The 19,200-nt window shown below is 42.3% G+C and overlaps 1 protein-coding gene across 1 annotated transcript in view; it reads left to right on the top strand.

The window, feature by feature from the left end:
• PUM3 (pumilio RNA binding family member 3) overlaps window positions 1-19,200 on the top strand; it is a 117,673-nt gene that overhangs the window by 40,519 nt on the left and 57,954 nt on the right. Inside the window, exons 9-11 of the mRNA XM_077475021.1 lie at window positions 1,209-1,312; window positions 13,809-13,887; window positions 15,909-16,007. Coding sequence (XP_077331147.1) covers window positions 1,209-1,312; window positions 13,809-13,887; window positions 15,909-16,007 — 282 coding nt within the window. The remainder of the gene's footprint in view (window positions 1-1,208; window positions 1,313-13,808; window positions 13,888-15,908; window positions 16,008-19,200) is intronic.

The following is a 19,200-nucleotide window of genomic DNA, read 5'->3' as shown; positions in this document are numbered from 1 at the left end:
GGAAGAGCAGGGATTAGGGTTTTATTCAAACCTTTTCCACGGTAGCAAAACCAAATGGGGGTGTCAGACTCATTCTAGATCTCAAAGATCTAAACCGGTTTTTGAATATCCACTCTTTTCGCATGGAGTCAATCCAATCAGTAGTCTCCATTCTACAAGGTGGAGAACTTTTAGCGTCAATCGACATCAAGGATGCTTACCTCCGTGTACCTATTTTTCCCGCTCACCAGAAATATCTACGCTTTGAGATGGAAAATCTTAATTTTCAGTTTGTAGCTCTGCCTTTCTGTCTAGCTACTGCACCTCGGGGGTTTACAAAGGTCCTGGCTCCCTGGGGGCAATCAGCACTGTCCAGACAGATGGCCAGGGGTCCTGCAGCCTCATAGGACAGTCAGTAGACAGTAGAATAAAAACACCTCTTACAAGCTTTAACCAGACACTCAAAGAAGTCATAAGACTGCTATATACTGCTGATGAGAAAAGGTATTTAGCAGTATATATTTACTAAAGTAATTGCATTTGCATGTTCTGTGTACTGTGGGAGACCAGATATAGTAAATGCAGGCTCCTGGGTTTAGTAACACTTTAAACCTTGTTAAAAAAAAAAAAAAATGTATGTACTACTTTTTTCTTTGTTCATCACTGATTTATCGAACCATTTACCATGGTTGGTCAACCCTGACTGGATTCCGGAGTAGGCTGTAGACCAGGGGTAGGCAACCCCAACACTCCAGCTGTGGTGAAACTACAAATCCCATCATGCCTCTGGAGTCATTCCTTTTGGCTGTCAGTCTTACAGTATATTTGTAGTTTATCAGGGCCTGTGTACCGAGGTTGCTTTACCCCTGAAATAGACGAATGGGCTTGCAGGAATGATCAAAACGACTAATGTTTTCTTTTGGGACAGGCACTAAAACGCTTTGTGTTTGGAATAAGTAAAAGAAACCATGTGTAAACTGTGTTGGTGCTAGCTAATCATGAATGAGGAACAGTAGTCTTTGGATAAGACTTTCCAACCTGTCTGATTGCTTTGTCCCCAAAAACATTTATTTGGGTCTATTTTAGGCTGCCACGTAAACAAATCATCACTAGAACTTTTTACCTGTTAAGTGCATATGATAGAGACTACTGTGAAAAAGGTAGTTTATGTAGATTTTTTTTTTTTCCTATAATGTTATGTCCTTATGTTGGCTTTTTTTTTTCTACAGTCTGCAATTCATCCTTCTTTAGATAAGGTATTAGAGGCTCAACCTCAGAAGCAAGAATCTATCCTGGAGGAAATGAAACAGATCCTTGTACCGCTTGCACAAAAGTAAGTCCTCATTTTGAGCGTTGGAGTATAAATACCTTTTTTTTTTTTTTTTTTTTTTTTTTTTTTTTTTTTTTACACAGCAGGTTTTTCTATGAATGTATGCAACTTCAGATTTATTGAATTGTAATTTTAAATTCAAGATTACAACAAATTACTACAAATATTAGGGGCTCTTTTAGCCTCCATTCAGACTTGTACAACTCCTAAATCGTGCAACTTTGGAGTGAAACTTTGATGCAACCTTGGATGCGACTGTGGCTTTGGCATAGTTACATAGTAAGGTTGCATAAAGACACCAGTCCATCCAGTTCAACCTGAGTGAGTGTCTACAATTGTCTCTATCCCTGTACATTGAACACTCGCATCCGTCCCTACCCTCAAGGAGCCCACAATCCAAGGTCCCCACTCATATACTAGGGCCAATTTTGGACAGAAGCCAATTAACCTATCTGCATGTCTTTGGCGTGTGGGAAGAAACCGGAGTACCCGGGGAAAACCTACGCAGGCAGAGGGAGAACATGCAAACTCCAGGCAGGTAGTGTCGTGGTTGGGATTTGAACCAGTGACCCTTTTTATGGCTAGGTGAGAGTGCTACCCACTACACCACTGTGCTGCCCTACAAATGTTATAATTGAAAAGTGTGGCACAATTGTCACTTGTAAAACATTCAGGTCTGACTTTCATGTGACTTTTGAGGGTTAACATTGAAGTCTATGGCCCTCAAGTCACATGAATTTGGACCAAAGTAGTGCATAAACTACTTTGAAGTCGCATAGATATGAACGATACACATTGGAAAATATGAGGTATGACTTGCCATGCAACTTTGATGTCCAAAGTCACATGGCAAGCCGCACAAGTGTGAATGGAGTCTCAGTTCCTTGTACCTGTGTGAGGAGCCCGAGATGACAAGGGTGACCTATTTTACAAATCCAGTCCAAGCTTGTTCAGGTACAAGCTGAGGTCAGTGGCAGGTGAACAGTGAAGCACTAAATCATACTGAGAAACTAAGTCAGGGCAAGTAGAGTGAAGTACTAAGTCTATTAGCAGAATCTTGGTCAGTGAAGTACTAAGTCGAACCTTGGTCAAAAGTCTAGGCCCTGAGATCAGTAACGGAAAGTGAACAGCAATCATAAGCAGACAGGGGAAATCCAAATGCAGTTCAGATAGAAGCTGGGTCAGCAGCAAAAGTTAGGCACAAGTTTAGAATTTAGAAATACAGAATATAGTTACGCAGAAGTTACTTCAGGTTTAAATAAGCCACTTAGTGCCCATGTCTGTGGTGGAAGAGCATGTGCATTTCACACGCTGTGATGCATACATGCACAAAGTAGCTCATCTACTTAGGCTTTTATGCACAGCAGTTTGTACGTTCATGCCGGTGTCTCAGCTGGCACAATATTCCTGACATTTCGTTTATGACTGTCAGTTTGCACGGTTTCTGTTTGCTATAATGAACTATGAGTTTCTACTTGATTTATGATCATTTCAATATCATTTCAAACAACCAGTGCTGTTTAGTGGAAATGACTGGAATGAAGTACCTTTTTTGGACCTTGTACACTTACCTCATGTAATTTAACATGGTACATAAATTCATATGTACTTCAGCACGGCACATAAATATAAAATGTCTTTCTTTTCTTACATCAGGGGATGCAGAGCCATAGTAGTTACTATGTGGGTTATATATCGGACCAACAGGTGATGGACACTGGCATGCCCCTAAGGCAAGGCGTGTACTCCTTATAAAACCCCTTGCAGTCCTATGTTTTTTCGCCAGTGTCTAAGGCGTTGGTCACGAGTAAGATGTGCTGTGCTGAGCTCCACTGGAAGCAAAATGTATAATGTTGTCATGCCTATGTGTCCCCACTGGGGGCTGTATTGAGCACTCACCGCCCTGACGCTGGAAACAGCAAGGAAGCCTTCACTCTCCTCTCCAGCCGCAACAGATCCTCCGGTAAGAAGGGGGGGTATGGTCTCCTCCTGTGCCCCCAATATTGTTTTTTTTTCCCTCGGGGAGACAGGATGCAAAGCAGTTTCCTTTTATAAAAAAAAAAGTACAGACCGCGGCCGCATCAGTGGAGGATTTACCCCCCCACCATGCCTGCATGTCCACAGGACGCAGCTCGCACGGGAAAGCAGTTTCCTTTGAAAGGAGGGGGGGCGTAATTCGCGGGGGCCATGGCTAACAGCGTCAGACGCTGGCACACATGGAGGAAGCTGATTTTAGAGCTGTATATGTGAAAGCTGCTGCTGGCTGTGCAGGAACAGAGCAGGAGGATGGCTTGTTCAGTTTAGGGAACACAGGCTTGTTCCTTTTTGACACATTATACTTTATTGAAGCTAGGATTAATAGCAGCTAATGGCGCTGAACTAGAGCCTAGCAATGTACATTCTTTTGCATAGTGCCCTGCTTTATGCTTCAGGCTATGAATGTTAATGGGACCCCTTTCACACGAAGGGCGTTTTGCAGGCGCTATAGCGTTAGAAATAGCGCCTGCAATCCACCCTCAAACTGCTGCTCCATTCACTCCAGTGTGAAAGCCCGAGGGCTTTCACACGGGAGCGGTGCGCTGGCAGGACGTCAGGAAAAGTCCTGCCAGCAGCTTCTTTGGAGCGGTGAAGGTGCGGTGTGTTTACCACTGCTCCCCATTGAAATCAATGGGGCAGCGCTGCATTACCACAGGCAAAACGCCGCTATTGCGGGCAGCTTTAACCCTATCTCGGCTGCTAGCGGGGGGGTAAAAGCGCCCCGCTAGCGGCTGAAATGCGCTGCAAATCCGAAGGTAAAACGCTGCTAAAAATAGCAGCTTGGTGTGAAAGCCGTCTTAAGGGTCTTTGGATTTTCACTGTAAACTGAAGCCATTTCCAAAAGAATGTCGTCCTCCTCTGAGAGGGATATGGCTAGTCAGATTGAGCCGTCAGGGGAAATTGTTGTTGCATAGAACACCTCAGTCCCTGTATATATCTCTGTATATAACATACAAACTTTTTTTTTTTTTCTACCATTTGTAAATTGGAAAGAAGATTAATGCTATGATGTCTCTCCATAGTGGGACTAAACATAGATTCCCATCTAGTCCTCAGGACCCTCTTTTGAGGTGCAGGAGGCTCGGGATCAATATTTGGAAGATACTTATTTATCCTCTTCAGAGGATCCCAATATGGAAGGAGTAGCATCACAAGACACGTTGCTTGTGTACTCCCTTACTCAACCTTTTTTGCTGCCTGCAGCACAGGCTCTTGAGGTACCTCTAATTGTGTTCATTAGAGCCTCCCCCATCTAGGGATGTTTTTTGCTATTCATGCATGGCTAAAAAAGTTTATGTATTCTGAATGGGAACATCCGGATAAACAGTATTATCCTCCCAATAAATTCTCCACAGTTTAACTATGAAAGAGGATTTCTATGAAGGAAATGGGGGAGTTCCAGCAATTGATGCTGCAATCACCTCAGTGAACAGAATCTCACATGTCCGGTGGATAATGCACTGATGTTAAAGGATCCAACAAATTAAAATTTGGAACTTCCTTTTAAAGACAATATGTCTTTTGCAATTCAGTAGCGCAGCCGATTTTTGCTGCAATTGGTGTATCTCAGTCCATTGGGGAACAGTTTGTGGAGATACTTGAAATTCTGCCTGATCAGTAGCCCGGCAATGGGCTGGTGTATCTGACGCACTATGTCTCACAGTAGATGCTATGAAAGACTCTATCATTTTAAGCCTTATGGCTTATGCTTGGACTAGTGCATTCTCGCAGAGTTCTGTGGCTGAAATATTGATCAGCCAAAGCACCGTGTAAAAAGCTCTTAGCCAGTTTGTTTCCCCTTCATGGGGTATGGCTATTTAGAGACAATCTGGATAAGTACATCCAAAGGACCTCTAATGGGGTAAAGCTCTCTTTACCAGTAAAAAGAGGTTCAAACATTTCTCCTTTTTATCGTGCTGCCTCTAGGCATTCTTGATGGCCTCAACCGTCAGGTTCAAGAGAAAGTCCCCAAGGGCAGCACCAGGGTTTTGGGGCAGAAAGCCCACAAAGCAGAATGCTAAAGCCTTCTCATAAAGGGGCACCCCCACTCGTTCGGGTGAGGGGAAAGGTCCTGCGATTCTCAAGATCTGGCAGGAACAATGCGAAGACAGATGGATTTCTGCAATTTTTTCTCTAGATTATGGCTAGAGTTCCGTCTCCTTGGAGAATGTTCCCAAGGATCCAGAGAAAAAGTCTTTCTGACCTCTGGATCAGCTGTTATCCCAGTCATTGATATCAGAGGTTCACTTAGTGGAACAGGGGCTTTTGGCTCAAACCTTTTAAGGTTTCAGAACCAAACCAAGGGGTAAGACCCATTCTAGTTCTCGAAGATCTGAATCGGCACTTAAACAGTCGATCCTTTCATAATTCGATCGGTTGTGTCCATCCTGCAAGGATGGGAGTTTTTTTGGCTTTAATCGATATCAAAGATGCATATCTCCATGTGCCAAATTTTCCCACTCGCCAGAAATTTCTTCATTTTGAAATATAAAATGTATCTTTCAGTGTGACCCTGCCATTCAGCTTAGCCACAGCGCCACAAGTGTTCTGAAAGATTCTGGCATCTCCTTTAGCCAGATTAAGGGCTCGAGGCATAACGGTCCTAGCCTATTTAGAAGATCTACTTTCAGTCTCAGGTCTAAAACCAGAGTCTGGTCACAGCCGTAACTATCTGAAATCTCTAGGTTGGATACTCAACCTAGAAAGATTCTCCTTAAAACCATCAAGGTGATTACAGTACTTGGGGGCTGGTTATAGATACCATACAGAAGAAGGTATTCTTGCCCCAGACAAGAATCGGTTCCATTGTAGGACTAATTCAACTTATCAAAACAAAGGAAAATTCCTTCAATTCGGCTGTGCAGGAAATTTTTAGGGGAAATGGTGGCCTCCTTCAAGGCAGTCCCTTACGCGCAGTTTTACTCGAAAACTGCTTCAAAACACCATCCTGTCGGTCTGGAATAAAAAGATTCGGGCCTTGTTTTTTCCAATACGTTTGGTTCCTGACGTAAGTCAGAGCCTAAATTGGTGATTGTTATCCAGCAAAAGGGAAAATCTTTATCCTGGAAGGTGTTAACAACAGATGCCAGCCTTCTAGGCTGGGGAGCAGCCCTGGAAGAAGATTCTGTCCAGGGGAAATGGTCCAGGTTAGAGGATCTTGCCTATCAACTTTTTTTGGAAGATTCAAGCACTATGTCTGGTCCTAGAATCTGGGACGGTCAGACTACGGGACTGTCCTGTCAGGATTCAGTCTGACAAGGTCACGGCGGTGGCTTACATCAATCACCAGGTGGGCACGAGAGGTCGTGCAGCCCAAAAAGAGGTGAATAATGTTCTAGCTTGGGCAGAACACAACATTCCTTGCATTTCGGCAATTTTCATTTCAGGAATAGAGAATTGGCAGACGTACTAATTGAGACGCCAACAGTTATTTCCGGGAGAATGATCTCTTCACCCTGACCTCTTCCCAGCGATATGTCAGAGATGGGGTATTCCGGTCATGGACCTATTTGCGTCCATATTCATCAGCAAAGTCGACAACTTTGTGTCGAGAATAAGGAATTCGCTAGCAGGCGGAACAGACGCATTTGTTTTCCTATGGGATCAGTTTTCGCTGATCTATGCATTTCCTCCAGTTCTGCTACTTCTGCGCCTTCTCTGCAGGATTAAGCAGGAACAAAAGCAGGTGATTCTGGTGGCCCCAGTGGGTCCCAGAAGATCTTGATTTACCGAAATCATAAAGATGGCAGTAGGAGTCCTTTATAGCCAGACCTCCTCGCACAAGGTCCGGTATTTCATCCTACCTTACGGATGAAAAATGTAACAGGTTTGACTGTTGAATCCTACTCTATAAAAGATTGTGGGTGATCTCATTCAGTAGTGTCTACTTTGATAAATGAAGGGAAGCCGGCTTCCAGAATCACTTACTATAGACTCTGGAAGGCATATGTTTCTTGGTGTGGATCCAGGGCTTGGCACCCCAGGAAGTATGTTGTAGGCAGGATCCCTGATTTCCTGCATATGGGATCTGAAATGAAGCTGACCTTGACTTCTATTAAAAGCCAGATCCCAGCCTTGTTTTTTTTTTTTTTTTTTTTTTTTTTTTTTTTTCAATGGCCTCTTGCTTTCCAATCTTGGTGCGTAGCTTATTCAGGGGGTAACACGGATTAATATCCCTATCAAGGCACCTCTAAATCCTTGAGATTTAAATTTGGTCTTATCAGCTTTGCTGAATAAGCCACTTGAACCTTAACGAGAAATTTCCTTGGTTCTTTTGACAAAAATGGCAACCAGAAAGTTTATCTTTTCTTCTGCTAGAAGAATATCTGAACTAGCGGCTCTGTCTTGTAAAGAGCCATATTTGATCATGCATAAGGATGAGGTGATTTTTTTTGTCCTCATCCTGAATTCCTACTGAAAGTGGTAACAGGTTTTTTTTCATTTAAACCAAGATATTATTCTTGCTTCTTTCTCCCCAGAGCCTCAATCTAGGGAAGGCAAAGCACTACATTCCCTTGATGTAGTAAGAGCGATCTGAGTCTATTTAAAGGCGGCCGCTCAGGTTGTTTGTACTGCCAGAAGGTCCAAAATGTGGACAGGCAGTGTCTAAACCTACTATTTTCCAAATGGATTTGTCTGGTGATTCTTCAAGCATCGACTTAAGAAAATTCTTCCTTCTTATGCTTCAGTCATCCAGGGCAATTAGTGCCTATTGCGTGGTACATCATCAGGCCTCTATGGCTCAGATCTGTAAGGCTGCGACTTACTTCGGTTCATACGTTTATCAGATTTTATCAAATCAATATTAAAGGTCATGAGGATATTGCCTTTGGATGCAGTATACTGCTGGTTGCAGTATGAGTCCTTTGGCATCCTGTTTTTTGTTGTCTCCCTCCCTTTAGTTGCCATTTCTATGGGACATCCCACATAGTAACTACTATGGGTCTGTGTCCCCTGATGTAAGAAAATAAAACAGGATTTTTAAACGGCTTACCTGTAAAATCCTTTTCTTTGATGTACATCAGAGGACACAGAAGTCCCTCCCTTGCTTGGCTACAAAACTGAGGACTCCCAGTAGTGGGAGGGGTTATAGGGAGTACACACCTTGCCTTAGGGACGTGCCAGTGTCCATCACTTGTCGGTCCGATATATAACCCACACAGTAACTACTATGGCTCTGTGTCCCCTGATGTACATCAAAGAAAAGGATTTTACAGGTAAGCTGTTTTAAAAATCCTGTTTTTAAACTGGTATCTTGACATTGTACAGTTTTGTCCTCCTTGTTCTTACTCATGCTATGCTTGGTGTAGACTCTAGGGAAAGTATGACAGAGGTTGTGAATAGTACTCTCTAGTTCAGCCTTTCAACTTTTTCAACACAGAGGAACCCTTGAAATATTTCTACGGTCTCTGGGAACCCCTGCTAAAAATTAGAAATCTACAACTCATGATACAATAGTGTGGTGGTCATTGGGAAGAATTGCCTCCTTACAGATAGCTAAAAGATCAATGGTGTGAGTGGGAAATTATCTGAGAGGCAGAAATTGCCCAATGCTGAAGGAACCCCTAGCAACCTCTGGAGGAACCCTAGTTGAGGATCACTGCTCTAGTTTTACATACAGAGTAAAACTAACATTAGACGCAGTGCAGTGCTTGTCAGCCTTTTAACCGATTTCTCGGCTGTACAGCGTTTTGTATAAAAGATCTACTACTCAAATCTTATGCTTATAAAGTACATGAGACCATGCCAGATTGCCAGATATTGTTGAAAATTATGCTTCAGGGTACAGCTAATGCAAATGGGCATTGTCTGCTATTAAATACAATATGGCTAAATATCCTTCAAATTGTAGAAAGCAAGCAAACATGAATGCTTCTGGAAGTGATAATTCTAATGATGATAGTCTGTTGTGAGAATCACTTTTTTTGGCCAAAGAAAAATAAACTTCAAATGGAGTGTTATTTCTATTTGTAGATTAATACTATGACTGTTGTACATATCAGCAACATCTGCTGCTTTGTATCAGATTGCATTAGTAATGCACTGTATGTACATATATTTTAGATCTCACTCTCCAGCACAATAATAGCATTTTTGGATTAGATTTGTGATGGTAAAGAAGACTAGGCAAGCCTTTTATATTTAACATTGTACGTGAGATTTCACCCTCCTCCACCCAGTTAGATTTTTTTATTTCAAATACTGCCTTAAGTTTGTACTGTTTTGAAATACTTTTTAAATAGTATTTTTGTTTTCTATTAATATTTAGCTGTTTCTGTTCCAAGATTGTTGTTTCACTTATATCATTATGCCATTTGCGTAAGAGATTGACCTCTTTCTTATTAATCTCTTCTAAACTGATTAGCTAATAGCTACATGTCATATCTGAAGAAGATTGCCTTTGCAGGAGGAACCAGCTGCAATAACTCCTGTGCACAAAGCTAGTTTTCAGAATGCAGGTCTATAGCCTGTGTTTGCCAGGGTCATAGGATGGACACAGGGGTTAGAGATTTACTGGTTGTGGGACATCATACTTATATATGTGTATATCCATTGCCTTGCTTTAAGCTAAATTAATTCATATACGTAACACACCCGAGCCAGATGATTATACAACTTTAGCATGTCTGTTTTCAGCAACATACTATTTAATTTAAATAAAGTATTTTTCTATTTAAGGTTAACTGTTTGGTTTTCATTTCCCAGACAGTGATGCACACAACAGAGTCCCAACAGCATATATATATATATATATATATATAATTTTATAGAGAGAGAGAACAGCATTTTAACAATTGGCAATTGGTACCACCAAAACATACAGCTCCAAAAGAACAAGACAAAAGCAACAGTGAAAATTTGACCAAACCATCTCTAATGCCTTGTATTGCTTTTGATGTACATTGTGGCTGTTAGAAATCCTGGGGGGGGCTGTTTTGGATCAGAAGAAACTACATGTTGCTATTTATTAAAGCTGAACTCCGAGCAGAGCATTTATTAGCTGCCACTATTGGTGCTCATATCTTCGTGCAATGTGCTTCTTTTTCCTCTCCCCATTGTGTAATCTTTGAGAAATGTAGGGTGCATTATTTGAATCATAACTTAAATGCCTTTGACTTCTGTTTTGTAAGACCGGTGGCCACTAATGCAATGAAAACGCTTTTTTTTACACAAAGTTGTCAATTTATAAGATGTTTCTTTCACATAGCATGTATATAGCAAAAATTACACCCCAAAACACATTCTGCTACTCCTCCCGAGTATGGCGATACCACATGTGTAGGACTTTTACACAGCCTGGCCACATACAGAGGCTGAAAATTGAAGTAGTACCTTCAGGCGTTCTAGGAGCATAAATGACACCTCTCATTTCATTCCTACCCATCACACATTTGAAGGTCCTGGAGCACCAGGACAGTGAAATTACCCACAAAATGACCCCATTTTGGAAAGCAAACACCCCAACGTATATTCTATGAGGTATGGGCTACACATAGGTACTCGGGTACTCTGATGTGCTGCAGATAGGTACTCTGGTACTCTGATCGGCTGGTGACAGGTACTTGAGTACTCTGATGGCCTGGTGACAAGTACTTGAGTACTCTGATGGCCTGGTGACGGGTTCTCTGATGGCCTAGTGACAGGTACTTGGGTACTCTGATGGCCTGGTGACAGGTTCTCTGATGGCCTGGTGACTGGTATTTGGGTACTCTGATGGGCTGGGACAGGTACTCGGGTACTCTGATGGGCTGGGACAGGTACTCGGGTACTCTGATGGGCTGGGACAGGTACTCGGGTACTCTGATGGGCTGGGACAGGTACTCGGGTACTCTGATGGGCTGGGACGGGTACTCTGGGCTGGGACAGGTACTCGGGTACTCTGATGGGCTGGGACATGTACTTGGGTACTCTGATGGGCTGGGACAGGTACTTGGGTACTCTGATGGGCTGGGACAGGTACTCGGGTACTCTGATGGGCTGGGACAGGTACTCGGGTACTCTGATGGGCTGGGACAGGTACTTGGGTACTCTGATGGGCTGGGACAGGTACTCGGGTACTCTGATGGGCTGGGACAGGTACTCGGGTACTCTGATGGGCTGGGACGGGTACTAGGGTACTCTGATGGGCTGGGACAGGTACTCGGGTACTCGGATGGGCTGGGACAGGTACTCGGGTACTCGGATGGCCTGGGACAGGTACTCGGATGGCCTGTGACAGGTACTCTTATGGGCTGTGACAGGTAGTCGGGTACTCGGATGGCCTGTGACAGGTACTCGGGTACTCTGATGGGCTGCGACAGGTACTCGGGTACTCTGCTGGGCTGTGACGGGTACTCGGGTTCTCTGATGGGCTGTGACGGGTACTCGGGTACTCTGATGGGCTGTGACAGGTACTCGGGTATTGGGGGGGGGGGAGCAATCAGTGTGATTGGTGTACACTGTAAGTGGTAACTAGATATTACCGCAATCTCCTCCTCACACACGATCGGTGTGTGAGGAGGAGAAAACTCGGTAACATCTCGTTACCGCGGTTTGTTTACATTTAGTGATCAGCTGTGAAACGATCACAGCCGATGACGTGGGTAAAGAGCCGGCCAATAGCTGTTTGCCAGCATTGGTGATGAGCAGTGTTCCCGTGATCGCACGCACCGTGCACAGTGGGGGGTGTAACCATCTGTGATCGGCCGTGACTTCATCACGGCCGATCACGTGGTAAACAGCCATACCCAATGGCTGTTCACCCCCCTCTGTGGCGAGCGGTGTCTCCGTGACACACCGCCACCGAAGGAACAGGGATGCGCGCGCATTCCCTGTTTAAACGGGAGGACGTCATATGATGCCCTCCCGCCACAAGAGATGCACCGCCTGGCCTTCAGCAACTGGTTTAAGTGATATTAAAGCCTTTTTTTTTTAAATAACAAACATGTTATACTTCCCTGCTCTGTGTTATGGTTTTGCACAGAGCAGCCTGGATCTTTCTCTTCTTGGGTCCTATGCTGGCTCTCCTGCCTTTTGCTGGGTGCCCCCACAGTAAGCAGCTTTCTGTGGGGACACTTAAGCAAGCGCACTCCCAACCCACGGCTCTGCGTGTCCATTCACACACGGAGCTGCGACTCGGCTCCTCACCCTGTGTCTCCTGATTTGGCTCACTGGCTATGATTGACAGCAGCAAAAGCCAATGGCTCCTGCTTCTGCCAAAAGCCAATCGGGAATGCGAGTCCCTGGAGAGGCAAGGCTCTCTGGACATCGCTGGATCGAGAGGGGGCTCAGGTAAGTCTTAGGGGGAGGGGGCTGCTGCACACAGACTTTTTTTTTACCTTCATGCATAGAATTTTTTTCAGGACTCCTAACCTCAGGGATCGAGTTCCTCTTTCCTTACCTGAATCCATTCTCCCAAAGAGGCACCATCTGCTTTTCTGTCCTTGTTTGGCTTTTTGAGTCCATTGACCTTTCTTGTTCTTGTAAAGTAAATGTACATATAAGATGGCATTCATTTTGGCAATGCCTTAGTTGCTGGTTCAATAAAAGCTTAGTTTGTTTTGCAATGTCCACTTCATTAATTGCTGCAATTAATGTAATACAAGATGAAATATATTGTTGGCTATGCTTTTTTTTTTTTTGTCAGCAGTATGAGGCAGCCAAATATGCAGTTTGGTGTCTGGCTGCATTGAACTCTAGTTGACTGTATTTAACTTGAATAAGCAAACAAGAAACAGTACCAGTTTATCTTAAACACATACATTTACCATGTGTTAAAGCGGAGCTCCAACCCGCCACAAAAAAGTTAATCAGCAGCTGCAAATACTATAGCTGCTGACTTTTACTATTAGGACACTAACACCTGTCCGAGGTTTTTTTTTAATCGGCTCTTGGGTGCTGCCACCACCATTCCTTGTAAGGGAAACTGGCAGTGAAGACTTGCAGCTTCACAGCCAGTTCCCTTCTGCACAAATCGTGCTGTGCTTTGTGAATGGCCCAGTGGTGGGGGAAGGACTTGCGGGGACCTCGCTGCAGTGAGGTCATCCAAAAGTGGGGCCGGGTACCTGTCACAAACAGGTACCCGCTCCCCCTCCCCTTTAAAAGGTGCCAAATGTGGCATTGGAGGGGGGAAGGAAACGGGGATAATTATCTACCTACAAGCAGTTGGATACAGTAGGTCTGTGTGGGTCAATTCCCTCTATTTTTCTAGTAGGAACGCTTTTAGAACTTTCCCTTTGGAGCACAGGCTGTAAAAATCTCATGTCCTGTATTCATGGCTTGCACATGCTTCTCTCTTGCTGATTTCACTGGGTAGCTCCGATGCAGCTCTTGGCCAGTCCCCAAGAGGTTCAGAAAATGGCTGGCAAATCTTAGTAATTTTGGTTGACTTCTAATTGTGCTTGTGTTCCATTGTTCATTGTTTACTTTTCTGAGAAATGGTTTGTATTAGGTCAGTAATAATAACTTATATTTCTGTTCCCAGGGAGGCTGTAATCAAGCATTCTTTGGTGCATAAAGTTTTTCTGGACTTTTTTTGCCATTCAACCCCAAAAATAAAATCGGTAAGTAAATATTGATGACATTTTAGTCATCTGATTTGATGGGTTTTTTTTTTGTTTATTTTTGCATGCCTCCTTTCAGATGTCCTAAAATTAATGGTTTTAGCATTTTGTCTATATTATATAATTTTACCTGGGTTTCAGAAGGCAAAACAGGCCATTGATACATAATATTTTAAAAGGTTTCATGAAGTAGATTATTAAATGTTTGTTTTTTTAAAGAAAACCTGTGGATATAGTAAGAATATAAAAAAGCACTTATGGTATACCTGGCTTAGCCTTATGTCATGTTTGCACATGAGTTGACGTGCGTGCCACGGGCTCTGCCAGTTACCGAGCAGTGACCCGGCGGCATTTTTATGCATGTGTGAGATGCACACAAATTTGTGGAATTTCACACATGTGTGCAAAAGGAAAGCGACCCTTTGCATGTGGGTATGTGAGTCTGGATATGTCATCCTTGCCTAGGCTAGGATTAAAGATGCATAGATTTAAAAATAAAAAGTTTACTATATTTTAAAAATGTTTAATTTTTAATTTTTATTTTTATGGACAGGACTAAAGAAAATAAAAACATTTTAGTTTGTGTACATTGTAAATATAATGATGTCTTATCCAGCCATCTAGTGGATCTGTTTACATGTGTTTTTTTTTTTTTTAAACCATGTGTTGAAAAAGTTAGTAGCTTAAGGGAAAATGTACACCCAGGACTGAATGATTTGTAGCAGTGACTTGCCCCATGTGTCAGGTAGAGGTCGACCGATATGAGTTTTTCTCTGGTCGATGCCGATATTTAGAAATCGCCACGGCGGATGGCCGATATATGATGCTGATTTTTTTTTATTTTTTTTCCCCCTCCATCTCCTAAAATCTAACAGTTAGACACGTTTCACACTGGGGCGTTTTTCAGGCGCTTTTGGGCTAAAAATAGCACCTGTAAAGTGCCTGCAAAACGGCTCCCCTGCAGTCTGTGTGAAAGCCCGAGTGCTTTCATACTGAGGCGATGCACTGGCAGGATGTTAAAAAAAAAAGTCCTGCAAGCAGCATCTTTGGAGTGGTGTATACCGAACCCCATTGAAATGAATGGGCACCACTGCCAAAGCACCTGCAATGCGATTTGGTAGCGGTGCTTCACGAGCACATTTAACCCCTTCCTTGGCCGCTAGCTGGATTATAAGTGCCCCGCTAGTAGCCAAATAGCGCCGCTAAAATGACGGTAAAGCGCCGCTAAAACTGGCAACGCCTGCCCCCTCCCGTGTGAAAGCAACCTTAAGTAATACAGAATATTTCTTACATTTAAACATTTATTAAACAAAACAAACATCTAATCCGTTCACTTGTATGTATAATTTAGATTTTTAAAAAAAAATTATATTACACAAAAACAGGTAATCAAAACTTTTGGATGGAAAAAAAAATGGGCTAACTTTACCGGTTTTTTATTTATTTATTTATTTTTTTATCATTAGTGTATTTTTTCCCAAAAAAATTGCATTTGAAAGACCGCTGCGCAAATATCGTGTGACATAAAATATTGCAACAACCGCTATTTTATTCCCTAGGATCTCTGCTAAAAAAATATAAGTTTTGTGGGTGATTTTCTAGCAGAAAATACAGGATTTTTACTTGTAAGCATCAAGTGTCAGAAAAGATTTAGTCTTTAAATGGTTAAACTGAGAACTTCTACACACCAGTTGAATTCATTCAGAAGTGTAAACATTGTACCTCTTTGCTCTTCTCTTGGCAGACTGCCCAGAGAGGAAACAAGTCCCTTCACTGATGTCTTCAGGCAACTTGCATTGACTTCTATTACTAAAGTAATTTGCAAGTCACGCTGAAGATATCATCGGCCTTTTTTAACAGCACAATCGGCCGATGCCGATTAATTAAAAAACGCCAAATATCAGCAGATATATCGGTCGACCTCTAGTGCCAGGTGGTGTATATGAAATTTCAGTGAGATTCTGACAGGATTAGCTCTGTTCTGTCTCGTTATCTAACTTTGTAATGTTGTGTAATCTTAGGAAGTGATTGAAGCTATCAGAGAAGCTGTAATTTACATTATTCATACACACGATGGTGCCAGAGTGGGCATGCACTGCATATGGCATGGAACACCTAAGGTATGATTTATACAATTATGTTAATATTTTTTCAAAATGTATTTTTCTGGGGCTGTTCCTAAACAAGAGCCTCCAATTTTTCTTAGTTAGGAATTTAGTCAACTATAACAGCAGTTCAGCAGGTATAATGACTGTGCTACTTAAAGTGGAATTAAATCCAAAACCAAAACGTTTAATATATTGCAGCTAAGGAATACCTAGATCTGGTGGTTGCATAGGTTTTCTTTTTTTTAGGATTTCTTCTCCTGATTAACAAACTATTAACAAACCTCCTATATTAGAGTGCCCCACTTTGGATGAAGGCACACAGGTTTGACATAAATAAAAGCTGATCAGAGCATCACTCTTGGTGTTCAAGTGATTCTAAATGCTGAATTCTATGCCTTAAGATAAAATGCCGCCTGTGTGCAGTAGCTCCCCTAATACCGGAGCCCGATCTTCCTCCAGCGATGTGCATGAGTGTCTTAGCTGTCTGGGACTCTCCTGGTTGGCTGAGAAACAGCTGCAGTGCTATTGGTTACTGCTGCTCTCAGTCAAACACTGAGACACTACAATCACTTTAAATGATTTGTCTTAGCACGCTAAACTGCTACACATGCAGGACAGCTTGTTCTGTTGAAAAACAACAGACTCCCTCTTATGAAAATAAATAAATGAAAGAAAGCTTAAAAAAAAGGATGCAGCTATCCTATCTAAGAATTAGTAAGATGTAATATAATGTTTGCTTTTAGGTTTATTTTTGCTTTAAAGAGGAAGTAAAGGCACATTTTATTTTTATTTTTTTATTTTTATTTTTTTAAACGCACCCTGTAAGGCAAAGGCATAATGAGCTAGTATGCATAGCATACTAGCTCATTATGAATAACTTACCTGAGAACAAAGCCCCCAAAGCGGTCCTCCGTCTTCCTCTTCAGCGCTGCCATGTATCCCGGAGCGACTTCCGGGTCTCGCGGCTCCGGTGCTGTGATTCGTCGGAGCCGCGATGACGTCACTCGCTGTCTACAGGTAAATATCTCCTAAACCGTTTAGGTTTAGGAGATATTTCTTGGACCTACAGGTAAGCCTTAATCTAGGCTTACCTGTAGGTCAAAGTTGGTTGTAGGGGTTTACAACTACTTTAAGGGTCTTGTACTTAGGCCAGCTGAACCTGTTATGATTGCAGCTGTACTTTCTTCCTCCATCCAGGCTGCCCAGGTGCTACATGCAGCCTGTCTTCGACATACATGGCTATGTGCTGCTGTTCATGTGCTATTATAAACATGAGTACAGTATACTGACACACAAAAATTATAGAAAATTGTCTATTTTTGCATATGCCTGTACTCTTTAATTGTGTTTGCGATAGTACAGCAGCATACAGACCTTTATGTCAATGACAGACTGTACGCTGCAAAAGCCCTTAAACATGCAGCTTCTGAGTGGCTGCTAGCCTGTAGCTGAAATATTAGGAGTAAATACATGAAATAGAGACACAGAAAACAAATGTGCATTACATAGAGACACAGAAAACAGTCAAAAATGATTCTTGCTAATTCCTATTTTTTTTTTTATCTAAAACAATATAAAATGTTTTGTCTGGTGTAGAAAAAAATACACGATATGCTTTTTTTTTTGGGGGGGGGATAAGGAACATTCTGAATTGTGCTTGATCATGAGAAATAAAATGAACCTCCTACAGCTCACTTTTTGCTTCCTAGGAAAAAGGGCTCTTGCACTGGTCATATAGCGCAGAACTTTGTGTATTCCCTGCTAGGGAGCGCACAGGTGTGGCGTACAACTGCCTGTAGCCAGTTGCTATATGAAGAACATCTGAATACAATGTTGTTGTGTTTTTTTTTGTTTGGTAATGTTTTGTAAGCAGCCACAGATTAATTTCACTGTTAGAGAAGGTGTAGCATAGTGATAGGATCACCACCCAACAGTAGCCAATCTCTGAGGACATAAGTGGTTTCAATACATCAGTCAATTTGCTATTCCATTGCCATGCACACCAACTTTTGCTTAAAAAGGAAACTCCGCTTGTTTACATCCTCCACTGCCACATTTGGGACTTTCTGAGGGGGATCGGTAAAATCAATCAGTCCATAGTTGGCTTCAGACTTTCTGTAATCTAGGCAGTTGAATAACTATTTAAGGCTTCATGCATATGGCCATACAGGCGCTGTACAGTGTGGAGAGCCTATGTAATTAATATCCTGGGACCCACATCTTCGACAAACAGCCACTGATGGAGATGAATTAGAAGAATCAGCTGTACACAGTTATGCACCAGGAGTTGCATAAAGCACCTGCGCATGCATAGATGTATGCTGTGGTATCTGTTAGGAGCATATGTTGTGTGAATTCTATACACAACCCCATGCTCACAGCTGTATCTTCCAATTCACTCAATGGGCAGCTGTGTTGGTCCTGAGAGAGTAAAGCTGGTCATACGTTATACTATTTTTTTTATTCAATCTCCTTTAGATTTACCTTCAACTATGTAGTGCAAGGGCCTAGCTGACTGCATACAAGTCATACAAGTTACGTGTTTAGCTTTGCGCTTATATTGCATAGTTTTGGTACTGTAAATCTAAAGGAAAATTGTACAAGAAAATTTGTATAATGTATGGCCATCCTAATTATGCAGGCTCTGCCCTAGCAGAGAGCAGGATATATATATATATATATATATATATATTATTCACTTTTTTTTCTTTTCTTTTTTTTTTTTAAAGTAGCTGTTACATTTTCCCGAAATGAATGCATTTGGGTGGCAAAAATACGAATGCAATCTATACACTTGGGGCAGTACCTCTGAGGGAATCTAGAATGGAAAAGGACCTGCCGATCTTAGTAGATGATAGGCTCAGCAACAGCATGCAATGCCAAGCTGCTGCTAACAAAGCAAACAGAATATTGGCATGCATTAAAAATGAGGTCAACTCCAGAGATAAAATGATAATTCTCCCACTCTACAAGACTCTGGTCCGGCGCACCGAGAGTATGCTGTCCAGTTCTGGGCACCAGTCCACAGGAAGGATGTACTGGAAATGGAGCAAGTACAAAGAAGGGTAACAAAGCTAATAAAGGGTCTGGAGGATATTAGTTATAAGGAAAGGTTGTGAGCACTGAACTTATTCTCTGAAGAAGAGACGCTTAAAATAAGGGGATATGATTTCAATTTACAAATACCATATTGGTGACCCCACAA

Source organism: Lithobates pipiens, unplaced genomic scaffold (assembly GCF_037356315.1).
Source record: "Lithobates pipiens isolate NorthernLeopardFrog02 unplaced genomic scaffold, aLitPip1_a1.2 Scaffold_13, whole genome shotgun sequence".
NCBI classification, from domain to species: domain Eukaryota; kingdom Metazoa; phylum Chordata; class Amphibia; order Anura; family Ranidae; genus Lithobates; species Lithobates pipiens.
This window is presented reverse-complemented; position numbering and strand designations above follow the sequence as displayed.